Below are 15,369 nucleotides of genomic sequence, written 5' to 3'. Positions count from 1 at the left end.
ACAAAAAACACAAAGAGAACATAAACAAATGTAAGGGAAATACTTTGTAATAGGAGGGGGAAATGAAGGATGCGTCGTGTGGCTCTACATGGTTACTGTTTACTGGCTACAAGGAAGAAGGGAAATAATTGAATCATAGAAGACGGCATTAAAGCGTCTTGTCATGAGATGATGCGCGCTAAGGCATCATGTTAAAAGGGAGCCCCCATAATGTACATGCTCATGACTGATCCATCAATCGATGGTGAGCAGTAGCATCGATAAAAAAGCAAAATTGCAAAGCAACCCGGTGCCGAAACCCATTGATATTTGAAAGCAAACCCATCATGTATCGCCAGTAGTCATGATAAAAAGATAAAAACAAACCCCATGATCGCCTTTCAGAAAACCAGCTCGTTGAAAAGAAAAAATTACGAGCGCTCGCCACGGAGACGGCGGGCCAACTGGATGTCCTTGGACTGGATGGTGACACGCTTAGCGTGGATGGCGCACAGGTTGGTGTCCTCGAAGAGAGAGACGAGGTAGGCCTCAACGGACTCCTGGAGAGCACCGATGGCAGAGGACTGGAAACGGAGATCGGACTTGAAGTCCTGGGCGATCTCACGGACCAGACGCTGGAAGGGGAGCTTCCGGATCAGGAGCTCAGTGGACTTCTGGTAGCGACGGATCTCACGGAGAGCGACAGTACCTGGAGATGGAACGTTAGAAAATGTTCGAAAGTGGACCAGGTGGATGCCTTGTTCGACAAGAGATGGAACTTACCGGGCTTGTAGCGGTGAGGCTTCTTGACACCTCCGGTAGAAGGGGCGGCCTTGCGGGCGGCCTTGGAAGCGAGCTGCTTACGGGGAGCCTTGCCACCAGTGGACTTACCTATTCGAATCGGTTAGCAAAATGTTTGCATGTTGAAACGCGTGAACGCGTCACCAAAACCTCCCCTCGACGCGATGCCTGACTAATCAGGCATCACCAGTGAGGTAGTAAAAGGTGAATAAAATATGATATAAGAAATACTTACGGGCAGTCTGCTTGGTACGAGCCATCTTTGATGATAGACTTGATGAAAAAGTGGTTTTGTTGATGAAAGAGTTGGTTGGCGTTGGATGGATGTAGAAGGGAAGAGAGAGGAGGGTGGGGGAAGAGTATTTGTAGGAGACGGGAGGGGGGGATTGATCTGAGAGGGAGCCACGAATCAGGGGAAGTGAGCCGGAGGATCAATCAGCAGAATCAGCGCGTAGGACTGGGGACTGCGTAGCGTGTAGCCCAGAAACTGATTTGCGGTGAGCTCTGATTGGCTCAGCTGGATCAATGTGCTGGTACTGCCAACTAAGCGAGCAATGGACCAATGAGAATGCAGGATCAGTGAGTATAGAATGCCAAACCCTTGAATTCTTGATCTTGCAACCAACCTCCTTTAGATCAATAGTTAATGCATTCTGAAGTATTCAACACCCTTTGGAATGTATAATTGTTCCTTTTTTATTGTAGATTTACATTGTTGGTGGCGGATTATAGGAGGATCAAAGATGGACTACGGCAAAGTCGGTGTTCCAACTATGGGGTCACCCGGTAGATCAAGGTTGGTCTGTGATCCTACATTCTCATTGGTGGATGCGATCCCTAGCGCGTGATTTCCCAGTCTTCGCTCATTCCCGTATCATACAAATATCCTCTGTCCACTTCCGTTTCCTTTCCCTCTTTTTCAATCAATTCATCGACAACCATTCAACTACCAACTCCTCTTCATAACACCTCTACAAACCCCTTTTTCTTTTAATCCATATTCAATATGTCTGGCCGTAAGTCACTACCCCACACTTCTATTTCTTCAAGAAACGCGTTCTAACGCGTCTCATTTCAGGCGGCAAGGGTGGAAAGGGTCTCGGCAAAGGTGGTGCCAAGCGTCACCGCAAGATTTTGCGTGACAACATTCAGGGAATTACCAAGCCCGCTATCCGTCGTCTCGCACGCCGTGGTGGTGTCAAGCGTATCTCCGCTATGATCTACGAGGAGACCCGTGGTGTCCTCAAGACCTTCCTCGAGGGTGTCATCCGTGACGCTGTTACCTACACTGAGCACGCCAAGCGCAAGACTGTTACTTCTCTTGACGTTGTCTACGCTCTCAAGCGCCAGGGCCGTAAGTTTCCACATGTCTCTCCATTCCACGACGCGTCTCTAACCTTCCTATTCAGGTACCCTCTACGGTTTCGGTGGCTAAATCATTTGTTCTTTTCTTTTCCGGGCTGGTTCACGGTACGACGGGACGTTGGGGTGTTCTCTGATTTATTTTACTACAACTGTCATGGGTCTCTGGGTTTGCTTTTCATAACACTCGATTACCACTATTGCGCGTCCATAGTGTGCGCTTCTTGAGCTTTTTTGTATCATAGCGGCCTCCACATTACGGCTGGCACCATGGATATGGTGGGATCAAGCACTTAAGTGCGATCCGATACGAATACAATCAAAACTTGAAATAATTTTTTGACTTCTTTTGTATTGTCAGTAGTACTTATACATGTAGAAGATAACTCATACCATTTCTTGGCTTATATTATCGAATTTGGCGCTCTATTGGTATTTGGGGCTTGGTCGGTTTGTTGTTTGGTGGTGTGGTCTTCGCGGTTTATGGTTGCTTGACGCGTTGTTTTTACTGCCTGAGGCCTCATTTCATATGCTCATCATCAACCCATCATTGATTTTATATAGGGTTTGATTAAATCCCAGTGTCGCTGACCCGTAATGTCTGTTAATTAAACTGTCCATATGCGTATATTCAACCTATTCAACCTATGTCACGTTCGTTTCCTTAGTACATCCATAAGTTAACTAGATGGTTTCATGGTGTACATTGTACGCGTGTCTGAATCAACTTCACCTTACAGTATTTTGCTTTTAATTCATATACTTGGTTGTCCTTTTTGTCGGTTCGCACGGCCTGCTGGCTCTGGTGATTTGAAGGTAGAGGGTTGTCTAAATGTTGTGTATGGATATACTCGTAGTGTCGATATATATGGTTATATATATTAATGTCAACACTAACTTGGAATATCAATCAACGCATAACAATGCACACAACCAACACAACATACCCCAAAGGCGTTCAAGACACCTAAAGGTCGCCCAATTTCCACATTGAAACATCAGATACCACCACCGTGGCGTGGCGAGCAAAACAACATAGGTTGAAGTTGAACTACCCAAAACGGTAGTTCAACTTTACTTGGCGCTATGAAACAATTCAGATATACCCACAACCACGCTGTAAATGCACGTATTTCACTGGAATATGCTAGGGCTAGAATAAAGACCCAGATCCAAATTTCTAATTACACTGGCCCGTCTGAAAACCCTGGTGGAAGTCCATTTGTCGTACGACGATGCAGTTGAACCCCCGAAAAGGGAAGTCCAACATTTCTTGGCACTACGACCGGGGGCGCACCACACTAGACATAACCCGAAGCGCTCTTTCGTTATCGCCCCCCAAAAGATTAACCTCAATCTGCTACGATCATCCTGTATCGCAGGAAGATTGTAATTGTAATCGAGTAGTACCATGTAGGTGATCAGCCTTGAGTAAACTGCGCAAACGACAAACACAATCAGCTGTTGTACGCAACAGAAAAAAACGAGACCGAAAGCATATACCGGGAGCATCTATACGTAAAACCAAACCACCAGCTCAATACCCAGGCTGACTTGATTGACCCTACATCAACCACCCACCAGAATGGCCACCTGCTTACACCACTACACAGGTCGAAGAAACGAAGGAAACAAAAAAAGCAGGGAATATGGTACACACAGGGGCAAGGAGACTGGGATAGGATAACAGAGGTGTCGTTCTGGCCACGACGATACAATTGACGGGACATGCGAAGATGAACATGACTGCCCCAATCACAAAATAGCGCGCAAAAAAAAGATACAAGCGAACCCCGACAGACCCCATGCTGACTGTCAACTGATAAGTCGCTGACCTCCGAATTGCCCGCCAGGTGCAGCTGGTGAGACTTGGTCTCCTCACGCCGTCAACCCTCATGCGGCGAGACACCAGTCTCCTCGACCCCGACTATTGGTGAGCCCCCCCAGAAAGCCCCCCATGCCGCATACAAATGAGTCCTGATCGTTGCGAACCAGAAGATGAACCACGCCGCATAGCGAGAAACCTAGCCAAAAGCGACACTGCGAACAATTGATGAACACTAGATCAACGTGCTGGAGCCTTGCTGAATACATCCATGGATATGATATTCGATATTCAACAGGACATGTGGTCAGCCAATAATTCGAGTGGGCCTTCTGGAATACCGAAAATGATCACGATGGAATCATGCTCTCAACTGCACGGGGGTAGAATCTGCTACACTTCTCACGAATGGTTGGACATAATGACACTGGAGACCAGTCTGTGTGTTGACTCGTCTGGTGCCGTATTGGGCTCTATTCCTCGTGTAGCCGCTATCGCTGAAATAACTCTCTACGGCAAGACCACCAAATGTTGAATCACAGCAGCGGGCGTGCTATAGAATTACCGCGTGGGGATTTTACCAAAAAAATTATATGGTGAGAAGCAGATGTGAAAAAAAAAAAAAGATAGACATAGCATGTCCTGGTTTCGATCCAGGGTCCTATTGATTGTTAGTTTGATGTTTGTGGGTTAAATTTGGTTGCGGTGAAACGTACCTCCGGGTTATGAGCCCGGCGCTCTTCCCCTGAGCTAACATGCTGGGATGTTGAAATCATAACTTTCTTTGCCTACATCAAGGGAAGACCAACTCAGTATGCAACAAATTAAATTATGGATGGTAACCCTAACTCACAGACCACTCTTGTGGTCTGCTCAAGCTCTTAATTAAACGCTTGGGTATAGATTGACACAAAAACTATTTGATTTGCAGGGTCCATTTTATAGAGAAATTTAATTGCCTTGGATATGATACATTCTACTTGAAGGGCCGTACATCAGTAGTTAGTTAACAAGTTAGTTAGTGACATCAGGCAGTTTGTGGCCATGTCTGTTACCCTTGAAAGCTGGTAAACCGGTATAATACCACGGGAAACTCGTCTATAGGAACTCCGTACTCGAAGCCATCACCTGTATGGATTAAACTTGTTTGCGACTGGACGCCACAATATCCAGGATTTACCTTCTCTTTCCTGTTTAGGAATACCCATGCCTTGTAGCTTGCCGCCTCAGGGTTCAAGCCGGCATCCTACGGCTCAAAGCTATAGGCTCATTACTATCCGTGGCGTTCAGCTTAACATTGTTGCATGCTTTCTATTGGTTATGGCCCAGAAAATCTCAATGCAACTACATATTATTGTGCCACGAACAAATATGGCACAGGAACGACTCCATATCTACCTGTAGGTACCGGCATGGTGGTCTCTATAGTCAAATATGTAGAAGTTGTTCATATATACGCCAGGGGCCAATTGGCTAGGATATTTCAATGGCATATCAGAAGGACTATCATAAGGAATTCATCCGGAGGCTGGCTCATGGTGTGTTTGGTCATTGATAGGCTCCTGGGTTCCAACCTTATACGGTACAAGTATCAGATACGAACGAAACATGATTACTATTACACTACATATGTATCAGAGACATGTGGCATTCCGGAATGCAGAGATCGATCGTGGGTAGCTTCTAAAACACGTGTACACACGCAACCAAGCAAGGGATTTGCCATCCCTTGCTGTAGTGGGCTGCTAAGCCACAGCTCCTTCCCCAACAAAGCTCATTGGAGCATCCTTCCTGAATTTCCCCGACTCAAGATGACGAAGCGCATACATACCTAGGTAGTATGTGCATAGAACATACACGGCTAGCCTCGAGGATCTAAACAGACACGTGATAGCCTTTTGAAATTGCCAAGATGTGAGTCAGAACCATCAGTCAGTATTGGTAATCCTCGGGGACTAAATGACGAATATCGGGATAATCAATCATCAATCATAGCAAAGATGCGCAAAGCCAAAAAATACATGTCGAATACGAATTTGAAAGTAGGGGCATGGTCCTCCGACGGTGTCGGTGATGCCCGGAGGCCGGCATTCCGGGACGAAAATAGAAAGCTTCCAGAAGAATGAAAACACTAACGCTTTACTGAATGCAGCACTAGCGGCATGCACAAGCCACGAAAATCTCTTCTGGAACATACCAGAAATACCGAATACGATTACCTGCAGATCACGGCTGCTCCAAGTGCCGTATGGTAACAGGTTAACCGGCCACTTGAACGGCAGTACCGAGAAGTGGCTGTGCAGCCCTAGCAGTCACGACCAATCATTTACATTGAAAAAAGTTTTCACTTTGCATTAGACTGTTACTAAATATGATCCTGCATGACAATCTCGCAGACCCATCGCCGAGAAACCCGAATTTAAGGTGCTGACAATAGGGGCTTTCTTTTGGTCGGCATTAGATGCCGGTGAAAATTTTTTCTCCGTGTCTTTTTTTTTTCTTTTCTTCTGAATCCTTACGCAGGGGCCCTTTATTGGCAATGAGTAACAGGATTGATATCTGCCTAACTGAGAAGGTGGTTTATGTACGTTGTAGACAAGGGTGCTTTCGGTACTCCGTAGACGAATCCACCCCTCCGATCTACATATCCCACTATATCTGAGTGGGCCATTGGATCTGGATACTTGGATCAGCTGAGGCTGGTTTGCCACTTCCCCAGACTCTGTAGGGGCCACGTTTTGGTGTGCCCTTGAGGAATCTGCCAAGATATTCCCGGGTCGTCCTCGGAAAAAGGGAGATCACTCGGATTTGGGCCAGACTGTTCGGTAAGCACCGGTCCCGATTTGGCGTTTGTAAACCGAGAAACTCATTTAACCTCCGAAAATATGCCGGTCGGATTTATGTTGCGCTAAATGAATTTCAAAGGGAGATCCTTGGAGGTCACATGAGAATGTTAAGACTATTGTTGCTGCCTTTGTGTTTTGTGCCCAAACAGAGTGGAAAGTCGGGGTTTGCCGATGCTGCTCGGTTCGGAGGCTCTTGATCTGCGATCTGATACCCTGGCATTTAGCCTCCAAGCCATAATGCATATGCACGGTTGCATTGTGACAGTGCTAAAACAGAAAATTTCGAATGTAACCTTTAGTACATGACATTCTTACCACGCTACTTCTGGTGTTCCGCGTGTCACAAAGCCCGCGCTAACAATTTAGCTAATCTGTACATGCCTGGAGGGATCCGAGCGCTAGGAAAATATGAAAATATCAAAATCAAACATCAATACTCCAATTTAATACTCCAATTTAATCCTCAACACTTTCTGAGTCAAAGGAGAAAACATATGATTCACATGTGATTGAGTCATCGAGTCATTGAACAATGCAGACCAGAAAATTCAGGCAATCAGCCCATAATAAAGAGACCATCTGACCATGATCTTAGAACCTTGCACATAAGATTCTTGTGTAGCCTGCAAAGTAACAATGATAAGCCAAATTGAGCATTTCCCGCCGAGCCCATGCTAGAGCTAAGTCCTATAGAGACAAGCGCTTACTTACATCCGAGAACAAGTGTAAGACATGTAAAGTATACACGACAGCCCTTCGCTTAAGACAATATAATAAAAAAATTTAATTTAATAAAAAAATTTAGAAGCCCCGTAGGGACTCAAGATCTCGGGTCAGCTGGTCGTCAAGTTCCTATACACAAAGAAGATCCATGGACCCGTGTCCGACTTCAGCTTATCATGCCATTAGATGCATGGTCAGCTGACTATCGCGTCTGTCGAACTATGGCCGAGCGGAACCCGCCGATTGGCGCGTAGTGGGGAGACATTGCAAGACAATCCCAAGACAATAGCACCAAGACCATCGGAAGACAGTTGAGAGACAATTACTTCACAGCCACAATCTTGAGTATTCGAGTCTTGGAATAATTGGGTCGAGTACCAACTTTGGAAGGAACGAGAAGAATGTGCACTACATGCTTTCCCCATGTTGTGCAGGAAGGAACGTTGGGACGGCCGATCCGAACCATTGGACACCAGCCACATGGCTCAATCTCGATGTGGCTAGTGTTCTTAAAGAAAGTATGGACAAATAATAATAAAGATAAAATAAAATATATCTCGGCCGAACAACTCTCTGGGTTTCAATTCCACGTTTGTAGATATTCTAGTGATTTCTGACTCACCGGAGATAGTAGATCAGGCCGAATTACCAATTCCCAACGAACCAAAAATTTAGTATGCGAAAATGGGCACAAAAACAAACTAAGGTGTGGCTTAGCCTTAAGGATTTCTCCTCGGCATCTCCACCCCCCATTTTTCCTAATTTTGGCCCTGGTCACCCGAGTGCAAATCGGAGCTAGTTCTAGACTATACGATAGTATTTTTAATTTTTATCTAAATTTTATCTCCCTTTCTTTTTTAAGCGATGTACTGTAAATCTTGGCTGAATCCTTTGCCCGAAATTCTCAACAAAGGGTTTTTTTTTTTTTAGAAAATATTGATTAATGTAGATTTTAAACAATTATATCATGGATACCCCAAAAAGCCCAATCACATAGAATATTAGGTATGGTGGATCCTTGTGGCTTTTGGGTATCCTGTAAGCCACAACTGCACAAGGGAAACAGTGAAGGAAGATCCATCCCCAGATTAAGATCAGTGGGACTCGGTAAAAAATGGTGGTATGTGATGATACGAATCCTATCCAAATTTGGACTAGTGTTGAACTTGGGTACAATTAAAAAATAATAATAATAACACCAAATACGTCAATTACGCCAAATACGCCAAATACCCCAAATACGCCAAATACGCCAAGTTAGTCAATACGGTAAATTCTTGTTCGGAGTGGCCGAGCTAGTGTGAGGTCATCTAAGTACAGAGAGCGCTCTTTATTAACTCAAGTCCTCCCGACCTCTTTCAACTTCATTACTCATACCCAAAACACTCTGACTCTTGAGATCATCATATCAAGTAAGATTTGCTTTTCCTCCGGTCGAGTCATTCTCCAGAACCAAACTCACACCAACCACAGTCAACTCCATTAAAGTTCCAGCCCTCTTATAATTCCATTCGATCAGCCTCCCGACGTTTCCAGACTCTTCGCTACCTGAAGCTTTGAACCAAAGTTTCTAATCCAGACTTTTTCAAAAGCACGGCCACAATTGATCAGGAAATCTTAATCGGATTTTGTACCGTCGGGTTCTATAAAAGCTGGCTTTTCCCCGGTGGCGAACCTACCCACTTTCTCTCTGACGTTCCCAAACCGTGATAACATAATGCTTATGTACCCACGTAAGGGTCTCATCACCGATCCATACAACTCAGAGGACATCATCATACAAGACGACCAGTACCCACCTGATTTCTATTCCGAGAACGCCTTGCACTACGATCAATCTCGTTTGCAATCACCGTTCCAGTGCCACCCCAGTGTACAGCTTTCCCCGCCATCTTCCGCACCTTCCTCGCCTACTTTCTCCTCTCCGACTTTCTCGACTTCTTACCCGCAGACGTCTGACTGTCAGTCTTTCGGGGCTCCTTCGATGACCCCGGCGTCTTCATATAACCCGTCGTACGACATTCAGGGTTCCAATTCACCTTCGCCCTACTTGCATCAATATCCTCAGCAATATTATACGCCGATGCTGGTACAACAGCCTCTCGCCGGTAACCAGGGTTGGGACAGCAACCTACAGTTGTTGAGCCCCGCGCGCATCCCATACGCCGGTGTACAAAAGAGATCTTCGCCCTCAGCATCCTCGCGTTCAGCGCCCTCAGGCTTGGCACCCAACAACTACCACCGCCGTTCCAGCAGCGCCAACAAGCCCCTGCCCACCCCAGTGCAAACCCCGGTCCAGAACTCATTCCTTGCGACTCCCTTCCAAAGTTTCGATCCCTCCTCCCACGATGGTCACAATACCGAGGCCGAGTCTGCGATGAGAAAAGCGATCATGGACCAACAGAAGCAGTCACCCCCGCAGCAAATGCAGAATGACTACTCACTGGCTCCATCGGTGTCAACAATGAGCCATAACTCGCCGGTGACTCCGCAGACTACCCTCGACGAACTCGACGACGCATCCAAGTCGATGACCAATGGTGAGAATCGAATTCCTGATATTGATAGGTGGATGGACCAATACTTACGTTTCGACGCACCTCCAGAATATAATAGCGCCAATGGTGCCATGTCAATTGGAGTCCCCAAGCTGAACAGAACCATTTCCGATATATACCAAGACGAATTATATAACCCCACCATCATGGCTGCACCTCAGGTGTCCAAGCCGATGGGACAAAACCACCTCAACCCGCGCAATTTCATTGCCGATCGTCTGCAAGCTGCCAACCAAGGACATCTGTCTGCTCGCTCCCAATCGCCTGCCAACCGACGGGATCGCTCACCATTCCGTACCTCTTCTCCATTCGCCGGTGATATGGGCAACAACGCTCTCCAGCAGCCCCAGATGGCTAGCAGCATCCCCATGGGACAGAACTCTATGAACGGAATGAACATGGGCCAGACCTCGAACACTGGAGATATTAAGACTATGTCCCCCAAGGATGCAGTCTTGGATTTCCAAGACAACGACGATGCCATGCCTCCTCTGTTTCCCCCGGGTCAGGCTGATTTCAACCTGGGTGATGCGCTTGGCTTGCGACGCGATAGTGGCTCAATGCGACCGATGGAAGCATTCCCCCAATACTCAGTACCCAGCATGGCCCAGCCACAATTCGCATTTTCCGAACCTCAGATGCATCGCCCTCAGAGTCATGTCTTGCAACAGAGTACCGAGTTCCCTTCGCTTCCAGCGGTGGAATCTACCGAGAGCTCACCTCCAAGCCAAATGAATATGTCAATTACGGAGGGTATTCCCCGTCCCGGCAACACATCTTCGGATGCGGGCACCTACACTTGCACCTATCACAACTGCACCGACCGCTTCGACTCTCCCTCCAGACTCCAGCGACACAAGCGCGAGGCACACCGGCAAACAACACCGGGAGGCCACCTTGTTAGTCGCGACACCTCGCTCCGCAACTCTCAGGCTGGCCCGCACAAGTGCGAACGCATCAACCCGTCTACAGGCAAAGCATGCAATTCCATCTTCTCTCGGCCCTACGATCTTACACGGCACGAGCATACGATCCACACCGCCGGGAAGCAGAAGGTGCGCTGTCACATCTGTAACGAGGACAAGACCTTCAGCCGAAACGATGCTCTAACAAGACGTAAGTTTCGATTTACCCCTTCTAAGTTGATCATACGCTAATTACATTAATTACAGACATGCGAGTGGTTCATCCCGAAATCGACTGGCCAGGCAAGCAACGCAGGAGGAGAGACTGAGAGCGCCCTCCACGTCATAGTCTACCGGATCGGCATGCCGAACGTCATAGGTGGACCCACTTGGACCCCACCAAAAATCCGGGGCTTCGTCATGATGACGACATAGCTCTCTAATCCTCATGAACTCTCTCTGTATCACTATTCAGATTTCGATCTTTATTTATTATGTGTACGATTTTACGTTGATGATTTTGTTTTACATGCGCAAAGCCCATTTTAGCATTGGTTGGTGTGTTTTTTCTTTTGGTTTGGGAGGGTTTTCCCTCTATTTTCTGTCTATGCCTTTTGGCTCTGGGAAAAACAGACAGTTTTGGTGTTGTACATTTCTGTTGTACATGGTGTTGCTGCATTTTTCACCCCAGTACAGTGTGTCCCTCTTGTACTATAGTACATTCCTCCAAAAAAAAATGTATATTAGCTTTTTGGATATGACATAATTCATTTGGGTTGATCTAGTTATCACTCTCCACACTCCACTCTCCACTCTCCACTCTCCACAATAACATTGGAAACGGTGAAACACGCCTATTGCTTTAAAACAATCGAGGGATAGAATCGAATCCCTCGCACCCACCCACATCATGCCTGCATATTATATCCACTTATGTCAGCCATCTTCAATGCTCAGCGCCGATCTCTTGAGTACTACTCCGTATGTATGTGTTAGTTATGTGTGACACGATCATAGGTACTTTGTTTATAAGTATCTCGTACATTACACCTAGAATGATTAGAATTGACAAAAATACCCATGCCCTATGGGCATTGAATAATTGTATAATTGTATACTGTATAATGTAGATTGATATTGTGTATCGCAACATCTCCACGGACGAGTCCCGATTCGTTCCAATCGCATATTGTACACCGTACTCTGTACTCGGCATTGCATCAACAACGGCAATTACCCATTAATATCTTGTATAATCAATATATCATTATCGTAGCGAAGAGGTGCAACTTCCATGTGCCAAGAGTATGATCCCATGACTGCGTAATCCCATCAAGAAACCCTTGGAACAAACCCGAGCTCATCCACTCTCCGGCCTGATAAGCAACTTAGTTACCAGGACCCCGGTACCCGGTACTGGGATTATCTGGATAAGGATTTTGTGGGATCTTGGTTTGGGTGGGAGTGTCGACGTAGTTGTATACAATAATAGTACAATTTCAGCACCGAGTTCGGGATTTCATTCTTGTTCTTTTCTATGTCATAGAGTTGCTTATTTGGGTATATGGTTTTGCATAGAGGGGCTAGTACCCATGTGCCTCCGGGGTCTCATCCTTCATCTCTGATCTTTTGCTGGGTATGAATGTTGCGGTCATTGTTTTGATTGTCAGCGTCATTAATAGGAATTAGCTTCTATTCAAGGTTGTGTGTATTTAAAACTGGCCTTATCTGAAGTTGGGTTGGTATTTATCCTAACTTTTACCATGTACCGTACTAAATAAGCCACAGTAAATATTGTCCAATTGTCCAATTGTACAACATAAATATTTACGTTGTACACCCTTAAAATGATAGACTATAAGTGATAGACAGGGTGTACATCGGTGGGTCCATGGCTTAATATATGTGGGTCTTGTAATACGTTCGTTTTGTATTGGAGTGGGGGAGTGGGGAGGTGGGACGATGGTGGATGTGTGGCTGGGGAACTTCTCTTTTTTGAAGCCGATGATCGCGAAGTTCTTGCACATGTGATTATTTCATATGGTGTGATGGGTGAGCTGTTTTGGCTTCTTTCAATTGGGTTTTTCTTTTTCAAGTCACTCTTTCAGGTTGTTGGTGCTTTGCGATGCAAAATACTCCGTCAGTATACTATATCCCTTGCATGGTCATCGAGGGAGTCATATGAGATGTAAAGCGTGATGTACTATCGTGGTTACTATACGGAGTATAGTCTGTACGGCTAGGCAAGATTAGAGCAATCAATCATAACAAGCACATGTCGAAATACTCTAGTACTAACATCGTATTATCTTTCCCCAAACTGCTAACCTTCCCTATGTGACTTCAAAGGTAACACCCCATACCCATCATCTCATGCAAGTGCGTACTCTACACCTGCAGATTCCAATCCGACAACACACGTGTCTATATCACTCTATACATAAACATATTCCGGTCGGCTCTAGACAACTATGAAGCCATGCGGCCTCAGGTGAGGCCGATATGAAGAGAAAGATCAAAGTCCCCTGCGAGGAGTATGACCCTTTTTGCTTACCAGTGGTAGGTTCCATATTCTCGCCCTATATATCACTCGCTGAAACATCACACGGTTCAGTGTGGTCTTTGGTATCTATCCTCCAATGTCACTACAACTCTGACTCTGCAACCCCTCTCTCGGATTTGGAACAGAGCATCTACCCATTCGAACGACTGTTTTGACCTTTATCCGCGTTTGTTATCGCGTCTCTCGCCATGCATCTGGTGTCGACATCAAGCTACCTTTACTTCCTGGCTCTTCCCTGCCACTTGACCGATACTGTTCTTGTCGTGCCTATCGAACACCCTTTTTCGTCACCAACTTGACGTCCTCAGGCCCTGTCGCTGCCTGGTTATCTGCGGATATTTCAGAGCTCTTGCTGCTCTTTCATTTGATTATCAACCCTGATACGCCATTCTCAACATAAACCAAATTACTTATCGACGTACGGCCTCATCGTGTCCTCCATCAGTTGACCTTTTCGAAGCTTCAGTTTTTTTGGTTTACCTACTTCAACTTAAACCACACAATCTCATTCTCGTGGCTTGAGGTATCTATCCCCTACAATTCTCGAGATCCTGAAATGTCTGCGGGATACAGAGATTGCATTCCGGAAACCATTGGAAACCATCAAATCGCGGTCAGAGCTGGTAGTTTCAGGTTCACTGTTTCACAAACGCTTGGACTTGATGTCCGTAACGGCAACGAAGTTATTCTCCAATATCATCTAACTTCGACCCCACACCCACACGCTTATGCTCTTTCTGCTTTGAAAACAGATCCTGCTACCCGCTTGGAGGTTTCAATCCACGGTCAAGATAGCCACGGAGATTTTCATTGCTGGCTAAGAGCGACTGGAGAGTGCAATTTACGAAAAATGAACACATTGGTGGAGATTCTGAAAGGCTATTCTACCCTGGAAAGCCAGGGGTTCGGGAGACGTTGGTTTATTGCCGAGTCTCTGAATAGACCAAGTAGTGATCCGCCGGGGAGAAATAGGTACAGTTGATGTGATAAGACTGGAATTCTCGGAGTTCAGATAGTTGCCCAAAAGCCACCAATTCTTGTTTGGGTTTAATTTCGATTTCTCGGTACAAAATGAGTGTAGTATGTCCTTTATATCGCCCCTTGTTGCGCTAGGATCACATCTCAGAGCAGAGGGCCTGACATGCAATCAATGACTTAGTCGTGAAAAGCGATATTAACGATGAGTACGTTAGGCTAGAAATTCTGAAGGTAGAAAAGGCTCTGTGAGACCTGCAATTTAGCGGATTGTTGAATCCCCACACTAAAAAGAAGAGAACAAAAAAAAAGATAGACATAGCATGTCCTGGTTTCGATCCAGGGTCCTATTGATTGTTAGTTTGATGTTTGTGGGTTAAATTTGGTTGCGGTGAAACGTACCTCCGGGTTATGAGCCCGGCGCTCTTCCCCTGAGCTAACATGCTGATTGGTTGGAAATATATCACTGCAGTGAAATATCACTTGCGTTAGAAGAATACATTTTATATGATACTATATATAGTAAGCCATATGAAGCCACATCTTTTCTACAATTTTATATCACGAACTCCCGAGGTCCACTTCCACCGAAATGGGTGACTAAGCTGTGGATGCATATTTGGTTCTATCTTTTCGCTTTTATATCTAGCTAATTAAAGAATTATCAGTTAGTTCTTAGTTAAGTAACTAGTTAACTAGTTATTTCGTATATATTATCTAATGTGGCATTTGAATGTCCGAACTGGAAGATAGATCTATAAATTCCAGAGTAGCCCAGTATTCCAACATCCCAGCATGTTAGCTCAGGGGAAGAGCGCCGGGCTCATAACCC

General features: G+C 45.7%; 3 protein-coding genes across 3 annotated transcripts; 2 read left to right on the top strand and 1 right to left on the bottom strand.

Moving 5' to 3' along the window:
• Nucleotides 1-410: 410 nt before the first annotated feature.
• hhtA (histone H3) lies at nt 411-1,040 on the bottom strand (the record flags this gene model as incomplete). The annotated part of the gene is made up of 3 exons (XM_057217915.1): nt 411-688; nt 763-870; nt 1,016-1,040. The coding sequence occupies 3 exons, from the start codon at nt 1,038-1,040 to the stop codon at nt 411-413; spliced, it is 411 nt and encodes a 136-aa protein (XP_057079798.1).
• Nucleotides 1,041-1,568: 528 nt separating this feature from the next.
• N7516_005194 (histone H4) lies at nt 1,569-2,477 on the top strand. Its single transcript, XM_057217914.1, has 3 exons — nt 1,569-1,796; nt 1,859-2,134; nt 2,190-2,477. The coding sequence occupies exons 1-3, from the start codon at nt 1,787-1,789 to the stop codon at nt 2,213-2,215; spliced, it is 312 nt and encodes a 103-aa protein (XP_057079797.1). The 5' UTR covers nt 1,569-1,786; the 3' UTR covers nt 2,216-2,477.
• Nucleotides 2,478-9,253: 6,776 nt separating this feature from the next.
• N7516_005193 (stress-regulated transcription factor RPN4) lies at nt 9,254-11,328 on the top strand (the record flags this gene model as incomplete). The annotated part of the gene is made up of 2 exons (XM_057217913.1): nt 9,254-11,210; nt 11,267-11,328. The coding sequence occupies 2 exons, from the start codon at nt 9,254-9,256 to the stop codon at nt 11,326-11,328; spliced, it is 2,019 nt and encodes a 672-aa protein (XP_057079796.1).
• Nucleotides 11,329-15,369: the final 4,041 nt, after the last annotated feature.

Source organism: Penicillium verrucosum, assembly GCF_028828655.1.
Source record: "Penicillium verrucosum strain IBT 35672 chromosome Unknown utg000001l_segment0_segment0, whole genome shotgun sequence".
In the NCBI taxonomy this organism is placed as follows: Eukaryota; Fungi; Ascomycota; class Eurotiomycetes; order Eurotiales; family Aspergillaceae; genus Penicillium; species Penicillium verrucosum.
The sequence above is the reverse complement of the archived record's forward strand: the minus strand, read 5'-3'. Positions and strand labels throughout refer to the sequence as shown.

What these genes read in the sequence shown, in the direction of transcription:
- N7516_005194 (XM_057217914.1), top strand. An exon ending in CGCTCTCAAGCGCCAGGGCC is followed by an intron (nt 2,135 to 2,189) that starts GTAAGTTTCCAC and finishes CTTCCTATTCAG; the next exon opens with GTACCCTCTACGGTTTCGGT.